Source organism: Oncorhynchus masou, chromosome 12 (assembly GCF_036934945.1).
Source record: "Oncorhynchus masou masou isolate Uvic2021 chromosome 12, UVic_Omas_1.1, whole genome shotgun sequence".
NCBI lineage: Eukaryota > Metazoa > Chordata > Actinopteri > Salmoniformes > Salmonidae > Oncorhynchus > Oncorhynchus masou.
In genome coordinates, this window is record NC_088223.1 from 35,852,603 (window position 1) to 35,870,276 (window position 17,674).

Here is a 17,674-nt window from a genome sequence, read left to right on the forward strand (position 1 = left end):
GGAGGAAACACCATACACCTGGCGACCGTGTCAGCGTGCTCTGCGCCCGGCCCGCCACAGGAGTCTCTGCGAGATGGGACAAGGTAATCCCTGCCAGTCAAACCCTCCCCTAACCCAGACGATGGCTGGGCCAATTGTGCGCCGCCCCATGGGTCTCCCGGTCGCGGCCAGCTGCGACAGAGCCCGAACCCAGAATAGTTGCACTGTGATGTAGTGCTTTAGACCACTGCGCCACTCGGGAGGCCCCTTGCTACAAGTTCTGATAGTTTTATTCCCTAGACCATGTGTCTGGCAAAATATATGTATTTGCTGTCGAACAACAGCCAAAAACTCTGCCCACTCCTTCCGCCTTGTCTCCATCAGACCCCCTTGTCCCCCTCTCTCTCTCCCCCCCAGACATCCCCTCTAAACTCTCTGGGAAAGAAGCCATGGAGTCTGCCGCTCCACTGGCTCCAGTTCCTGCTGGACATCCCCACATGTAGAGAAGCAGCTGGCTACCACACAGTGATTCAGCACACACCCCTTCCAGCGCGTGCTCTCTCACACACACACACACACACACACACACACACACACACACACACACACACACACACACACACACACACACGAGTGCCTCTCCTCTACGTAGCCCTTTTCCCAGTCTGTTTGCACTTACAAATGAATGGTTTCTCCACCACAGCATCACACTGTAATGGGCTAATGTATTGTTTCATAACTTTCATAAGCAAGCTCCAAATTTGAGTGGGTTGACGTTTTAGCCTTTCATCCGCAGGTCAGTGGTCAGCAGAAAATCGTTTACTGCGTTTATGCCATTGTTTAGTGACCACAAACCCTGCTATACCACAATGTAAGGATCAATTGTTTCTTTGTCTGCAGGGGTGTAAGCAGGAAAGCATGAACAAAACACAAAAATGTTGCAGTTTTCCATAACGGAGCTTAAACAAGCAGCACAGGATGTGCAGCCAAACTATTTCCCTGCTTGGCTGGTGTTTTTGAAATAAACGTCTTTTAATGTGTGGAGTTTGCGGACAAGATGGAGTCCTCAGTTCTCTGAGAACAGCCGTCCCTGTGGATATCATGTGGTCTCGTCCCTTTTATTCACAGGTGGGCGGGACGGGATTCTGTCAACAGTTCTAATCCTTTGTGTGTTTTGTTTGTACTTTTCATTTCAAAGACTAAGTTTAGAGATTGTCTCTTACATCATAAAAACGTCAAACATCAGTTTGTGATATATTCGCAGGAGAATAAACGTGAAGAAACACTAAGGACAAGAAGCAATAGGAATATTTAACACAATTGTTGGCCCAAAAATTGACAATTACACTCCAAACCAAAATATAAATGAATGTCCTTCAACGGTATAAAAAAGAAGCCCCTCGCATCGCTGAATTTAATCGGAACAAAACAATTTCCATCAAAAGGTCTTGGAGTAGATTGAATCACTCTTATCTCCGGTTTGGCGGTTTCCATAGCAACATGCCAGTCCCATGGCCGTCTGAGGAAAATTCACCCCTGTAGCCTGGACCCAAATCTGCCATCAAAGTTTCAGGGGCATCAATCTGAGCATAACGATTGAACATGGTAAGAGTTGTTTGGAATGAACCCTTGCACAATGATGCTACTACCATCTTTTCCCTACCATTTATATAGATATGTAACCCCCGCCTATTACATCCCAATATTTGTGTGTGTTTAGTTGTATTTATTGACTTGTAGCACATTGGTTTTGTAAGAATCTGTACACACTATATATACAAAAGTATGTGGACATCCCTTCAAATTAGTGGATTTGGCTATTTCAGCCACACCCATTGCTGATAGGTGTGTAAAATTGAGCACACCACCGTGCAATCTCCGTAGACAAACATTGGCAGTAGAATGGTCTTACTGAAGAGGATGCCACCTTTTCAGCAAGTCAGTTCGTCAAATTTCTGCCCTGCTAGATCTGCTGTTTTTGTGAAGTAGAAACGTCTAGGAGCAACAATAGCTCAGCTGCGAAGTGGTAAGCCACACTAGCTCAAAGAATGAGGCTGCTGAAGTGCACAGCGCTTTAATTTTTTTTTGATTGCAACACTCTACTGAGTTCCAAACTGCCTCTAGAAGCAATGTCAGCACGAGCTGTTCGTCGGGAGATTCATGAAATGGGTTTCCATAGTCGAGCACCCATGGTCAAAGCGAGGTCCATACAGAAATGGTTTGTCGATTTGTGTGTAAGAACTTGACTGGCCCGCACAGAGCCCTGACCACAACCCCATCGAGCACCTTTGGGAAGAATTGGAATGCCAACTGCGAGCCAGGCCTAATCACAGTGCCCGGTCTTACTAATGGCTGAATGGAAGCAAGTTTCCACAGCAATGTTCCAACATCTTTTGGAAAGTCTTCCCAGAAGTGGAGGCTGTTTTTATAGCAGCAAGGGGGGACCAACTCCATATTAATGCCCATGATTTTGGAATGAGATGTTCGGCAAGCTGGTGTCCACACACTTTTGGTCATGTAGTGTATGTTGTACAGTTCTACACTGAAGATATTAAACTGACCTATGTTGCCAAAGACAACAGCACAGTGCATAACTTCCCATGAGCTATTCCCCTAAAAGGTAACGGTCTAACCACTTCAATTAGGCTATACTGACTTACGAAACACCAAAGGGGGACTAATGAGATAACGTCCGTTGTCTCCATGCAGAACTGATAAGGTATTAAAGGGCGGCCTGATGAGATTTAAATTAATTCTGTGCTCATTCAAATTTGCCCATCTCATTGAGATGAGCTGCTGTATTATTTGGGTTTAGTCTCCTTTCACTGGCAAAGCACTTCTTAACAAAACGTTTAACCAAATGGAGCAAGATTTAGCCGATGAGCTTAGATTTAACATGCTTTTGAAATCAGACCCATGCAAAGTTTCCTCAGTGCACTGCACTATTTGAGGACTTTGATATTGAATGTCAGTCAGTCACCACCTTTTGATCTGGAAGTGACTACAGGGGGAAAAGAGGACATGATCCTTTCTAGAACTGCTTGTTTGGATTGCATGATGCTGAATGAACTTGGCTGTCGGTGCTTTCGAGGACAACAAATGAAAACCTGTTTTCATTTGAGAGAAAAAATGATGCCTCGTTGTCTTTAGGGGGTGTAGTCTAAAATCCTACAGGAATCCTTATCCTTACTGGTGTTAATATTCAGAGGATATAATCATAGTTTTATAGTAAATAGGAAGTTACTTTTTGTGTTCGTAATTAGCCTACAGTCTGGTCACAAATGTCGTTATCCACTTGTAGAATTGGTTTGGACCCAACAGACTGAGCATGTTCTTGTTTTTCTCTGTCCCCTCTTCTGCCCTCTTACTTTCTCTCTCTCTGTTGTGATGGAGAGCTGACTGTGGGGCAGGGCTGTGTGTATGTGACTCAGTAGAGGCTGCCTCAGGGGCTCTGGCTGCACAGGACATTGATCATCCACGATGATTCATTGCATTTGTTCTATCAACTGGCACCGGAGGAGTTCCCTGCACCACTTAGAAATCTTCAGCACTTTTTTGCACTGTATATATCCCTGAACATCCCTGGCATATGTCACTGTCAGTTTTCTTTAGCGGGAATTGCCTTGATTTTAGGCAGTCGGTGTTGCCACCATTTATGAAGTGAGTTAATCTGCCAGTATGAGGTTTAAGTCGTAACCCAGGCAGTATGGAGGCCGGCTTATGTCCCCCCTTGGCTGACTGGCGCTTTGAGAGTTACCCGAGGACATGAGACAGAGAGGCTCATGCATGTTTGATCAGCCCAGTCCTGCTGCCTCCGTGGCGTGGTGAAGGCCTGCCCAGGCGAGCGTCACTGATCAGCCGGAACGGATCGTCCCGACGGGGTTTGCAGAGGACCCTTCGCCACACGCTGTTCACTGTGGCTGGCCCGAGCTCTGCTCGACAGCAAGCCCTCCTCGCCTAATTAGCACCTGTGAGAAGAAATCGTTAATATGCAGCGGTGAGGTAGCAGAAGGGCACCTCGCTGTCTCTGCTGTTGCCATAGTGACACCATGGAAATTAAGGCCGTCTTAATTTTGTACGTTTTATAAGGAGCCACTGAATCTATTTCATTTGGGAAGGAGGACGTGCCCATAAAATACTTATATAAGAATTATTTATTAATCTTTGAGTTTATTATTCAGTTCTGGGCAATATGGACATGAAAAATAAAGTTTGAGTAGAATTTGGCCTGCCTTGATGAGGCTGAATAATGTTCGAGGCAAGTGTGTTTTAATAATCTTCCATATTTTAAGGAGAATCTTTTGTGGTCATGCCATAGACTGTTGTTCAGGTAGAAGTGACGAGATACATGGCATGTTGCATTCTTAAACTACAAGTAAACATGATCCCTTTCAGCCCAGCATGTTGACAGACAGAGTGGAGGACACTGTTGCCAAGCTTTTTATACAAAATTACTTTGATTACAGAATATTGGCCTAGAGCTGTCAGTTTTTGTTTTAAAAACATGCCCTGTTTTTCTGCGTCACATGAATAGTCAATACTGTATGCAAACTTCAGGAAGGAAGTCATATGGTCAATTGCTTGATGTGTCATGTGCCTTTAGGCACATTGACACTATGTATCCTATTTACTGTTTCAGGCCCTGTGTGGATAATGAATGATTGATTTAATGAATGCTTTTTAGACACGCGTCTCATGGTGCTAATGAATATTTAACATGGTTGTTTTCCTACAGAGCATAGTCATGCTATTTTCAGACTGGTGTTGAAAGTTCATTTAAGTTCAGAGTATTTTAAACTAGATGTAAAGTTTGTCAAGACAGACTTAGGTATGCAATTGATAAAACCACGCTGACGTGGCATAATGATACTTCTGTCTATTAACCTGAACAAAAAACATTCACGGTTTTGCTAGGGGCAATTAAGTTTGTTGGTAATAAAATATACTATAGGCCTAAATGAATGTTATTTAGTTACTGTAGGCTAGCTTGGGTAGAACCATTGCATGTAGCCTACAAATTGAATTAAAATGATAAAGCTACAAGTTCAATGACTTAAAATGGCTAATACATTAAGGTTTCGGATACTGTCATTATTAGAAAAGTAAGTTGTCTTAGATTTTTACTTCTCTCCCTCTCCCCGATCACAAGTCTCACTCAGGCCCTGGCCTAGTTTTTCTGCTTTGTGCTAACATTGGCGCACATGTTACGCTTCAGAATGCCTGAATATGACTCTTTCGGCACTCAAAAACGTTTGATTTTGCGTGAATGTCAGAAGAGTCTACCATAAAATGACACAAGGATATTCTTTGAAGTTACACTTTGTATTGAAAGTCGCACCTCAGCTCTGCAGTTTAGGCCCACTCTCTGTAGATATTTAATATGTAGAATTTATAGAGCTACTCTGTATAGCTGTAGTTTTGAACTAGTTTTACAAGAGTGAGATGAGAAGGTGATGTCAGGGCCAATCTACATTGCTACATACATTTTTGGACTATCAATGAATGATATGTACCCATTTGATTCATGAAGAATATAACTTATAAATACTTCATGAACTTAGTTTAACAAACTTTAACTGTCATAACCCAACAACCCAAAATATAAGCTTGTTAACTCCAATGTTTGTATACAAAGTAAATTTAAACAAACACTGTATAGCCTCAAAACATGTCTAAAACTATCATTTTGATGTCAGTTTTTTTGAACTGCGGATTGCCCCTTTAACATTTTATTTTTTCCAATTTTATTCCAGGTGAATGACATCTGTGATGAACTCTAATGAAGCCGCACACGGGAGCTGACGTCCACAGTCAGCAGAAGACACCACTGCAAACCCAGGACAGAAGTGGAGCAGGGTCTTCCTCAAACACTGGAGACTTACCCTCCCTTTGACCCAAATAACATCTCACAGCAGTCACCAGCAATGTCCAGACGCAGGAAATCCTCCACCCCCTGCATGATCCGGGTAAGTGACATGATGGAGCAGGATGACTCGGAAGAAATGGAAGTGTCTACTGACATTTTGACCAAAAATGGGTCTTCAAAGTCTGAATATCAAGACCAGACATTACAAGACACTATAGAAGCAAAGGTTGTGGCAGAAGCTGATCCTATGCCCCGGCGGAGGCAGCATGGAGGTTATGAGTGCAAATATTGTACCTTCTCCACCCAGAACCTGAATGACTTTAAAGAGCACGTAGACTCCAGTCACCCTAATGTTATACTCAACCCCCTCTACCTGTGTGCCGTGTGCAACTTCAGCACCAAAAAGTTTGACTCTTTAACAGACCACAATGAGACCCAACACCCTGGAGAGACCAACTTCAAGTTCAAGAGGATAAAAGTGAATAACCAGACCCTCTTGGAGCAGACAATCGAAGGCAAGACCAATTCAGTTGTCTGCGATACTGCAGACGGACAAGGTGGTAATGGCTTTGTCACTTTTCCACCGAGAAAACCAACTACGGTGAAGAACGGCAAGCCAAAAATTAACATACATTCCCTGTACCAAGGGAATGACTTGGAGAACCCGTTGGAAAACCTTATCCCAAAAGATCAAATCACAGCTGTGAACATAAATGGCACAATGATCATTCCTGACCCAACGATAATTCAAGGGCTCTCATATGTAATGCCATTGCTCCAACGACCACCCAACTTCAGTTCTGTACCAACAATTGCTGTTCCTCTGAACTCCACCCAATATAATACTTCATTGGACAATAATACAACCCTAATGACATCGTTTAACAAATTCCCTTACCCAACCCATGCTGAACTGTCCTGGCTCACTGCTGCGTCCAAGCACCCAGAAGAGCAAATAAAGGTGTGGTTCACTACCCAACGGCTAAAGCAAGGCATCACCTGGTCACCAGAGGAAGTTGAGGAAGCCAGGAAGAAAATGTTCAATGGCTCCATCCCACCCATGCATCAGACCTTCACCGTTCTGCCTACCCCAATCTCTCAGCCTGCCAAAGCCACCCAGCCCCTTATTCAGACTAGCTTTGGGCAGTCTAGTCTAGTACTGACAAGTATTGCTAATGGATCAACCATGACCTGTGCTCCTGTTGCAGTGACTGTAGCTAGTTATGTGCAACCTCTCAAGCGCCCCCCGATAACTCCTTCATTCGCCCCAGATTTAAAGCGTCCTATGGCGGCCCCTGCAGAAGACCCAAAAGAGAAGATACTAATGGCCCCTCCTCCAGTTCCCCGAAAAGAGAAACTTCACATGGCCCCACCCCCAGTCCCACCTGAACTGAAGAGATCTGTAATACTTCCTATTATTGCCTCTGAGATGAAGCGGTCCTCGGCAGCACCTCTCATGGCATCTAAAGGAAAACTGTCCATGGCACCTCCACATGTGAACCCCAAAAACAAGCTGCCAATGGCACCTTCTCCAGTCTTCCCCGAGATGAAGAGACCTATTGTGTCCCCTATTGTCGCCCCTCAATTCAAGAGTTGCATGCTGCCTCCTCCTTCATTAGTCCCTAAATACAAGCTTCCAATCACCCACTCTCTATTGGCTTTAGACTTAAAGTTACCAATCTCACCCCCTCTCATTGCCCCTCAAGTGAGGAGGCCAACCATAATCAAGTCAGCACGGACTTCCCTCAAGGGTCCATTCCAGCTCCCTAGCTTTTCCCCAGACAACAAGAAAACAAAAGTGCAAATAACAGAGCTGAAAGCCGGATATATCAGAGGACGTCTCTCAGAGGACAAAGTGCTCACCCCTCTTGGGGAAGCCAATGGTGTCTCTCGAGGGGATGCAAAGTGGGTTCATGACCAAGGGCTTTATGCAGACAATTGCATTCTACAGTTGGACAATGAGCTAGCATCGAAGCCAGAGCAGCAAAAATCAGTCCCCACTCAATTTCCACTCTTGGAGAGAATGAAAGGAAAGACCTCTGAGCAGCTGAAGATTCTAGAAGATAACTTCCAGAGAAACAGCTCTCCAACATACAATGACGTTGACAATCTGGTAAATGCATCCCGACTGTCACGGGAGGAAATTGACAGCTGGTTTTTAGAGCGCCGGGCGCTGCGTGACAACCTTGAACAAGCCCTTCTAAACTCCATGGGCTCAAAGAGACTGTACATTGATAAGCGGCAGCAACAACATGGACCGCTGAATGGTGTGTGTAAACAAGGTGGCCATCCAAGAAGCTCTCCCCTTGCCATCATTGCCCCAACCACCACGTGTTCAGTGCCTCTAGACAGCAAATCCTTGGGGCTTCTCAAGGATGTTTTTGCACAAACTCAGTGGCCTTCCCCTGAACAATACAATCAGCTTGAGGACCAGACAGACCTGGCTCGCACAGAAATCGTCCACTGGTTCAAGGACAGCAGGTCAGCCCTGAAGAGTGGGACCTTGGAGTGGATGGAGCTTTTCCATAAACTGAACAGCAGTGGGAAAAATGGTGAGGGGGCGCTACTGAGCACAGAGAATGCTTTCAGCATAATCAAACGCTACCAGGAAGTAAAAGCACCCAAGGTGGAGGATATTGGGAGGCTAGCAGAGCATGCCAGTCTTGGCAGCCAAGAGATCAAAGAATGGTTTGCTGGAAAATTTAAACAAAACACATCTGATGACAGCCAGAATGGTGGCCAAAATGGAGGCTTTCGAGAGGAGTTCGGGAGCTGGATGGGTGAAACCAAGGGGATGGATGGACTCATGAGTGCTAAGGAACTGGTCTCGGACAAAGACAGGGTGATGGAGGATGCTTCTGGAAGGGTGACTGGATAAAGGGTAAGAAAGTGTATCAAACTTGATTAAATAACATTCCCAAAACAACATAGAAATCAGTCTCTTACTAATAGATGTCTGGGAGTAGTCACAGGTTTTATAGAATAGCGCATGTTTTTTACCATAGTAGCTGCATTTCACAACATGTCCTAGTTACCAATGGGACCAAGGCATTGAACGCCCTGACTGCTGGCAGTAGAATAGCTTTTTAATCCCTTTGGGGAATTATCAGGGCTCTTGTGAAAGTGTTATTCCAACTGTGTAAAATTTAATGACTGGACAATTTTTCTTCCTTGCAGGCGAGAAAAGTTGCCACTGTCAGTTGCACACAGGAGCTGAGAAGAAAAGGAAAGAGTTTAATTATTGAATATTGTATTTTCTGAACAAATTATTTCTTGCTTGTTCCATCCCAGTTTGTGCCCAACATCTCCTCAAGGTTGAGCTAACTTCGTATAACGTTTTTAAAGAAACATGGTGGTAATGTTGTGTGTGATTTAGGATGAAGTAGAAGACACAGAGCACTGAATGTGTGCCTGAAGCACTGACCAGGTGGTGATCGTAGAGTGCCAAAGCTGGATTTGCTGCATTATTACACTTTTTAAAAAAAGGTTATTGTAAATATTTTTTTTTCTGTATTGCTACAGATTTGTAAAATTTTGGGGGAATTTTGTTACATTTTATAATGGGAGCAACTTGCCCCTTTTTTTTCGCTCCAGTTGGTCTTACAGTGGTCTGTCTTAGTGTTCTGTCCTACATTTTGTAATGAAACACAATGAACCACTACAACTGTTGGCAATACTTCAGTCAGTTTTCTAATGCTGAACTTCCGTTGCAGTTCCCTCTTGTCATGTGGACTTACTTCACATCAAATCAAACTATTTACTGTTCTGAAGTGCTATTTTTGGCCTCAGCAAAACCTGCACTCTTGTAAGGAACATGCTTGTTTGACCATGTGATGTTGTGGACCTACGTTAAAGAAAAAGAACGGTCAGTGGCAAAACCAGAAAGAAATAATCACATTGAAACAAATCCAGAATCATGCTGCCTGCATCATATTCTAATATCTTTCTTTATATGATTTATTTGTTTCCGCAGATGAACATACACATGTGTAAAAGCCTTTATACATACATGTTGGCTTAATAGAATTAGTGCTAGTTCCATTCAGACAGTAGAAACAAACCAATACAAGCTCTTTATGTACTGCTTCCGCCGTAGTGTCATGGTCAAGACATACTGTATCAATAAATACTGTATTTATGCTAAGGTCCTGCTTACTCTTTTCAAAAACCAGTTGATGTCTGCTGTAATCTAATAAAAACAGAAGCCTTTTTTAAAGGTAGCAGACGGTGTTTACTCTTTGTCATATGTATGCAGCATGTCATGAGGTTTCTTGGATGCAGTGTATAGTAAAGAAACCTTTCTGAGATCAGCTACATTTGGATCTTGTGTTAAATCCTGTGAGTGCTTTCGGCTGGACTACCAATCAAATTACCCTTGGCTCACTAACCTTTCACTATTAGTCCTGTGTGAAAACCATTATGTAACCATCTTATTTGTGTGGTTATAATTGAGAGGGCTGTTAATAGTGGCCATCTTTCCATGTAGCCCACAACAAAGCTTGTGAGAGCCAACAGTCTAGTTTGTATGCAATTATCATTACATAATGTATCTATTGCTTTTGTTTTGGATGTTTTCATTATGAATTTGGGGGGGGAATTTAATGTGGTCATTTCCAAACAAAATCATTTAAACTTGAAAACAAGCTCCACCTTGTAATGTTACCTAAATATGCTGTATGAATGAAGTAATTCATGCATATTGGAAGTGTGCTCTCTCTCTCTCCTTTTGGATTGAACAAGCTTGTATGGGGTTTATCAATGAGGATTTGTTTTTAAGCCTTTACCTATAACACATTTTACCACTTCAGACCATATGGGACTTTACTGTTATTGCAGGACACTTGTACTGTTTCAGTGCTAATCTGCAGACTGTTTATTTGATTTCCAAAACACAGCTTCCTGCTCTAAATGAACCACTTCGCCAATCTCATGGCACGAGAGGGGACTATTTAGCCTGTACTCCACAATGATGATACATATAACTCCGCTCAGCTTTCAATCTTGTGCCACTATTGGACGGGAATATGATTTCTGGCCTTTGCCATCTACTTCTGGTGGGATTTCTTTTTACATCCAATATATTAGTGGTTCACTTCCTGGAAATCTTCCACTTCCTGGTGGCCAGGGCCATTTTTTAACAAAAATCATTTTGGGATGTCGGTATACCATCTACCAACCTAATTTTAAAGTATGTTAGAGGCTTAGAGAGGAGAGTAACAGCTGTAATGGGGCACAGAGTGCACTGGCCTGGCATTCTCTCCTCTACTCTTGGCAGATTTAATGTGTCTCGGGAGGTTTAGCTGGAGATGTGAATGGTACAGTACAGAGCTAATCCCTCTCGGCTGACTGGCCATGGGCCCACCAACAGAACCCAATACTCCAGTGTGATTCATTTAGACAAACAGCAAGCCTCCTGTTTATAGTATTCTCATACGTGACAGCACAAGTTGTCCCAGTGAGTACACAAAGTTAGCAAAACCTTAGTTTTGAAGTGTACTTTACTTGTTATTTTGCCACGATATCAAGAAGAAGAAAAGGGAGCCTGCAAAACCATCTGCAATACCTACAGGCCTATATTTTGGCTGGTCAAACACAGGAATAATGGGCCAGGTGGAACAGAAATCAGATACCCCTCCAGGCTGCTCACTGTTGGGCCTCCGAGCCAAGGTCGGCCAACACTGCGAAGTGCTTAACAGGAGGAAGTGATAATGAGCTCACAGGAACTTCGGTGTCAACAAAAAGGCGCTGCTGCCCATGTCTACTCAAACATTAGGAAGGTGAGCAGGTGGTCCCTCATCGGCTCCCAAACAAAACTGGAAGAATTGATACTTAAACCCCTATCATAATGTTTTGGTCCAACGTCTGAGAGTGAAAGATAATAAGAGTATGAATTTGTTGAGGATTAGAGTTAATAGACTAATAACCAAGTACATCTGTCATCAACACAGCTGAAGGATCCTACGAGTGGCACATAATCATTGATCTGGCTATGGAACAGATCTCTTGGTCCATTTTTCAGATGTCACAGACTAATTTGTGTGACTTGCTGAAAATATGAATCTAAATATTTGTATTGACCTGAGACACGAGGGACAAAGTATGTATGTATTTGTCGGGTCTCCACATTTATACCTGCTAGTAACATGCACCCTTTGTCATGATCTTGTCCTCATGTTGATTGTGCATACATTTTTAGACCAGTGTAGACAGACGCATTGTGAACTTATTTTGATTAGATCTTACAAGTGTAAACTGGCAAGATGAGGACACATGTAAGCTGCAGGGGGCTTCTGAAGTCAGGAAACAATCTACAATGTCAAAGAAAACCTCAGGGACTAGTGACTTTGATCAAAATGAGAGAAAAATATATATAGTTGACCATAAACAGATGCACCACAGGAGGAAACTGCACCAGAGAATGTCAAAGGTGCTTTGAGGACACTGCATTCTCTTTGAGGACCAAATGGCGGACTTTACTATCGGTGGCCGTGCAGGAAATGCATCGACATCGAAACTAAGAGGGGGGTGCAACATTGTTCAAACGTCTGGGAACAGTTTATTAAAACTGCCATTGAAGGATTGGTTAGAGCGAGCGTGATTAAAATGTCTGTACATAAACCTACACACTGTGTGGTGTGACTTGGTGCGATTGGCAAGGTACCTCGCTGACACAACTCAAACGTCAGGCAGACTAACGTGAACTAGTAACAATGCAGGGTGGAGCAGGAGGGTTAGGGTATGGCACTTCTCTAACCCCAAGAGGAACTTTGCTGTCAGCAGTGACTGCATTGAAAGAACACGTCAGACGCAACACAAACTATTCAGAACATACACTGCATGACCAAAAATATATTGGACACCTGCTCGTCAAACATCTCATTCCAAAATCATTGGCATTAATATGGAGTTGGTCCTCCCTTTGCTGCTATAACAGCCTCCACTCTTCTGGGAATGTTTTCCACTAGATGTTGGGACATTGCTACAGGGACTTGCTTTCATTCAGCCACAAGAGTATTAGTGAGGTCAGGCACTGATGTTGGCCAGGTGTTCCAATTCATCCCAAAGGTGTTTGATGTGGTTGAGGTCAGGACTCTGTGCAGGCCAATCAAGTTCCTCCACACCAATCTGAACAAACCATTTCTGTATGACCTCACTTTGTGCATGGGGGCATTGTCATGCTGAAACAGGAAAGGGCCTTCCCCAAGCTCTTATCACAAAGTTGGAAATACAGAATGTCATTGTATGCTGTAGCATTAAGATTTCCCTTCACTGGAACTAAGGAGTCTAGCCCAATCCATGAAAAACAGCCCCAGACCATTATTCCTCATCCACCAAACTTTACAGTTGGCACTATGCATTGGGGTGGGTAGCGTTCTCCTGGCCTCTGCCAAAGCCAGATTTGTCCGTCGGACTTCCAGAAAGTGAAGCGCTATTCATCACTCCAGAGAACGTGTTTCCACTGCTCCAGAGTCCAATGGTGGCAGACTTTACACCACACCTGCCAATGCTTGGCATTGCGCATAGTGAACTTAGGTTTAACAGCACTTACAGTTGACAGAGGCAGCTCTAGCAGGGCAGAAATTTGACAAGCTGACTTGGCGTCCTATGGCGGTGCCACGCTGAGCTCTTCAGTATGGCCATTCTACTGGCAATGTTTGTCTATGGAGATTGCATGGCTGTGTGCTCTATTTTTTTTAGACCTACCTATCAGCAATGATGTTGCAGATATAACCGAATCCACTAATTTGAAGGGGTGTCCTCATACTTTTGTGTATCATGACTTCAGCATATGAACATCAATATCATTGGATTGTATCACTGGGGCAATGAATGCATACATGTCAGTCAGTCAGTATATCGATGAAGAATGGGATATGACGTTGTGAGCACTACCCTGGTCAGGATTATTATTATTTTTGTCTATTTACTCTTCACATTGGTTTCAACATGAATATTTGAGACTAGTGGAACCATAACAGAGACAATGTCCCAAACTATAAATGGTGAGATGAAAATACCTGCTTCCTGTGTCCAACTGTAAAGCTTGTGCAAGAGTCACAAAAACATTACATCATTACGCACCAGTACAGTCATTACAGTAGCAACACATTTATTCGTTCAGACAAGTCACTTTCAAGACCGTTCCACTGCGATACATTGAAGGGGGGTCTCCTACCGATTTGAATGGGATCACCATGCAGCCTTATTCAGGTAAGAAACTGATGCAGCCGAGAACAGTGTCCATCAGCCACCAGATGGCAAATGTGATTTTAAACAGAACATGCTGGCCGAAAAATAAAGCACTGCTTGAATACGTTCTTTGTACACTTCAGACTTCAATGCCCTCAATTGTGTAACAGCCCCCTTTTCAGACAGGGAGATCCATCTGTGGTGTCTTCAGCCCAGTTTTTTTAGGCTCGGCTCAGCAGTGCTGCGCAGTACATTGAGAACAGAACTCTGTTCAGCAGTGAACCCTTTACCCTGGATCATACCCCAGTTTCAAACTCAGAAGACAAAGACAAATATGAGACGACAGACTGGATTCGGTCTGATGAGTGGCGTGCGTGGGCAGAACTGTTTGGGAGTCTAGAGATGGTGGCCTAATGGTATATCTGTCAACAGCAATACAGCATGAATTCCCTTTGCCTTGTGAACCAGGGTATTGTAAGGACAAGTGCAGGGGAGGGGCATCTCTGGACACTGCCATAGCTGTGTCACTCAAAGCAGTCGCTCACGTGGTTTGATTCAGCCCAGTAAAGAACTGTGAAAGTAAGGAACTTGTTGTTCGGCTCTGCATTAAACACCAAAATTGGTTAAAGATAATTGTGATAAATAAAAAAGTATACAAGTTTTATTTAAGGACCAAAAAATTTACAGATGTGCCATTTATATTGCAAAATAGTTGGGGAAGATATTTTGGATGTACCAATTCCATGGCATTTGATTTATGAACTGATACACAAAACGATGCCGGCTTCAAAACTTACAAGAGTTTTTCAATTTAAATGATTATACAAAATTCTTGCAACCAAGAGAATGTTCTATTTATGGGGGATACAACCATCCCAGATCTGCAGATTTAGCTGCGAAGAAACAGAATCATTAGATTTTTTTTTTGCTACTGTTCATATGTAGCTTGTTTTTGGTCGCAGGTTCAGGAATGGTCATAATCAATTGATCAATAATATAATAATACTCTTAGCAAACATATTTATTTTTAATTTACAATCCGTAGAAACTATGAGAATAGAAAGGTTCAGAACTTTTGTGAAACATCACAGCACAGTTGAATAATATATGGCAAATAGAAGTCAAAACTGGATGGTGTTCTGAGACAGATGGGAGTGTCACGTCCTGACCTTAGTTCCTTTTTTATGTCTCTATTTTAGTTTGGTCAGGGAGTGAGTTGGGTTGGGCATTCTATGTGTTGTTCTATGTTTTTGTATTTCTGTGTTTGGCCTGGTATGGTTCCCAATCAGAGGCAGCTGTTTATCATTGTCTCTGATTGAGAACCATACTTAGGCAGCCTGTTTTCCCACTATGATTTGTGGGTAGTTGTTTTCTGTCTTTGTATTAGTTACCAGACGGAACTGTTTCGGTTGTTCTTTTTGTTTGCTTTGTACTGTAGTGTTCAGTTTAATTTTAATAAAATGACGAACACTTAGCACGCTGCATATTGGTCCGATCCTTCCTACCCCTCCTCAGAAGAGGAGGAAAACCATTACAGGGAGTGGTTGAGGGGAGCTGAAGGGTGGGACTAAAAATAACAAGATAACGAATGTAAAATATACAGTGTCCGTAAAATATATATAGTTTCAGAAGTTTTGTAAAACAGCACAGTTGAAAAATATATGACAAATAGAATAGAATAGAATCAAAACTGAATGGTCTTCAAAGATAGATGGGAGTGTTTGGGGGTAGCTGAAGGATGGGACTAAAAACAAACAAGAGATAACTATTGTAAAATATACTGTGTCCATAAAATGTATATAGTATGTATAAACTGGAAGTAGAAGCCTAAAGTGTTGTTGTCCATAAGTTTACTCTAATTAGGGGAGGGGTGGTATGGTTAGGAGAAAATAATAAAGGAAAATATCTAAAAACATATGTACAGTACCAGTCAAAAGTTTGGACACACCTACTCATTCAATGGTTTTTCTTTAATTTTACTATTTTCTACATTTTCTATAGTGAATACATCAAAACTATGAAATAACACACACATAATCATGTAGTAACCAAAAAAGTGTTAAACAAATCAAAATAAATTTTATATTTTGGATTCTTCTAAGTAGCCACCCTTTGCCTTGATGACAGCTTTGCACACTCTTGGCATTCTCTCAACCAGCTTCATGAGGAATGCTTTTCCAATAGTCTTTACTAAATAGAGCTATCTTCTGTATACTACCCCTACCTTGTCACAGCAAAACTGATTGGTTCAAACGTATTAAGAAGGAAATAAATTCCACTTAACTTTTAACAAGGCACACCTGTTAATTTAAATGCATTCCAGGTGATTACTTCATGAAGGTGGTTGAGAGAATGCCAAGCGTGTGCAAAGCAAAGGGTGGCTACTTTGAAGAATCTCAAATATAAAATATATTTTGATTTGTTTAACATTTTTTTGGTTTCTACATGTGTTATTTCACAGTTTTGATGTCTACACTATTATTCTGCAATGTAGAAAATAGTTTTAAAAAATAAAGAAAAACCCTGTAATCAGTCAGTGTGTTTAAACTATTGACCCAAAAATATATATGTGGGATTTGAAATGATGTAGACAATTACATTGATAGAAGCCACAATCTATTTGCAATATTTAAGCTGATCTACCCCCTGATTTTTATTTTTAAGAACTCTGTGTTCTGTATTCGTAACATATAGGCTACATCCCAGGTGGGGGCGATAGGGGATTAACTGGATTTAAAAAACTGTGTGCACTGCAGACCGCTGTGCGACAGACGTTGGGAATGCTTTATTTGCAGCGTGCCGCATCATGTGAGCAGGCAGCCAGGCGTTTTGATATGTAGGCGGACGCAGTGAGCAGGGACCTCGGGCTGCAGCAGCAGACGCGTGGGGTAGGGAGGGGAGACCGGGGGAGAGTCGTCCTTAGCATGACCCAGTGAGCACCAGAGACTGGTTTGCGCTCTCCCCGCACACCCTCTGCTACGTAATCGCTGGGAAAAATGCAGGGCTGCGGCTGACACAGATGCAGCTGCTGCCAAGACTAGAGCGTGCTGCCATACGTATTTACTTAGCACTGCCTGGGTATGTATATCTGGGTCAGTAGAGAAAGGGTATTGTATTCTTGTCTATCTCATTGCTGGTCGTTGACACCCTTTAAAAAAATCTGGCATATCTACTTTTCTTTTCCCTCTCTCTTCCCCTCTCTCTGATTAGGATGGAAGCCCACAGCAGGTCACACCCTTGATTTGGATGGTTCTCTTTAACATTAACTCTTCGATGGCCAAATATCAAGCAGGCTCCCAATGAGCAAGGCAATACATATTAGTGGGGATTTTCAGCCTGCCAACAAAAATGTTGTTGTGAGTTTCAGCACTGCGGGACATTTCTCTTTGGGTAAATGTATCTCCAGTGAGGCCCAATACCACACTTACAGTACTGTACTACATGAAAATGTAGCTGTTCCAATTCACAGTTTTCAGTTATGCCTGGTTAATCTAATTTACCAACTGTGCAGTTGGTAAATTAGCCCCCCCAGAATTACACTGGACATAAAATAATGAATTATATGAATAGAATATAGGTTGACCGCAAAATGTACTTTAGTTTTACCAATCCAGTCCCCTACACCAGGGTCTGTCCGGG

At 42.6% G+C, this 17,674-nt stretch overlaps 1 protein-coding gene across 2 annotated transcripts in view; it reads left to right on the plus strand.

The window, feature by feature from the left end:
• The window catches only part of LOC135549943 (zinc fingers and homeoboxes protein 2-like), a 30,355-nt gene extending 20,196 nt beyond the window's left edge, over nucleotides 1-10,159 (plus strand). For both annotated transcript variants that reach the window (XM_064980346.1, XM_064980345.1), the window contains 2 exons: nucleotides 5,733-8,726; nucleotides 9,023-10,159. In XM_064980346.1, the coding sequence (XP_064836418.1) occupies nucleotides 5,904-8,723 (2,820 nt within the window). In that variant the 5' untranslated portion in view covers nucleotides 5,733-5,903 and the 3' untranslated portion in view covers nucleotides 8,724-8,726; nucleotides 9,023-10,159. The remainder of the gene's footprint in view (nucleotides 1-5,732; nucleotides 8,727-9,022) is intronic.
• Nucleotides 10,160-17,674: the final 7,515 nt, after the last annotated feature.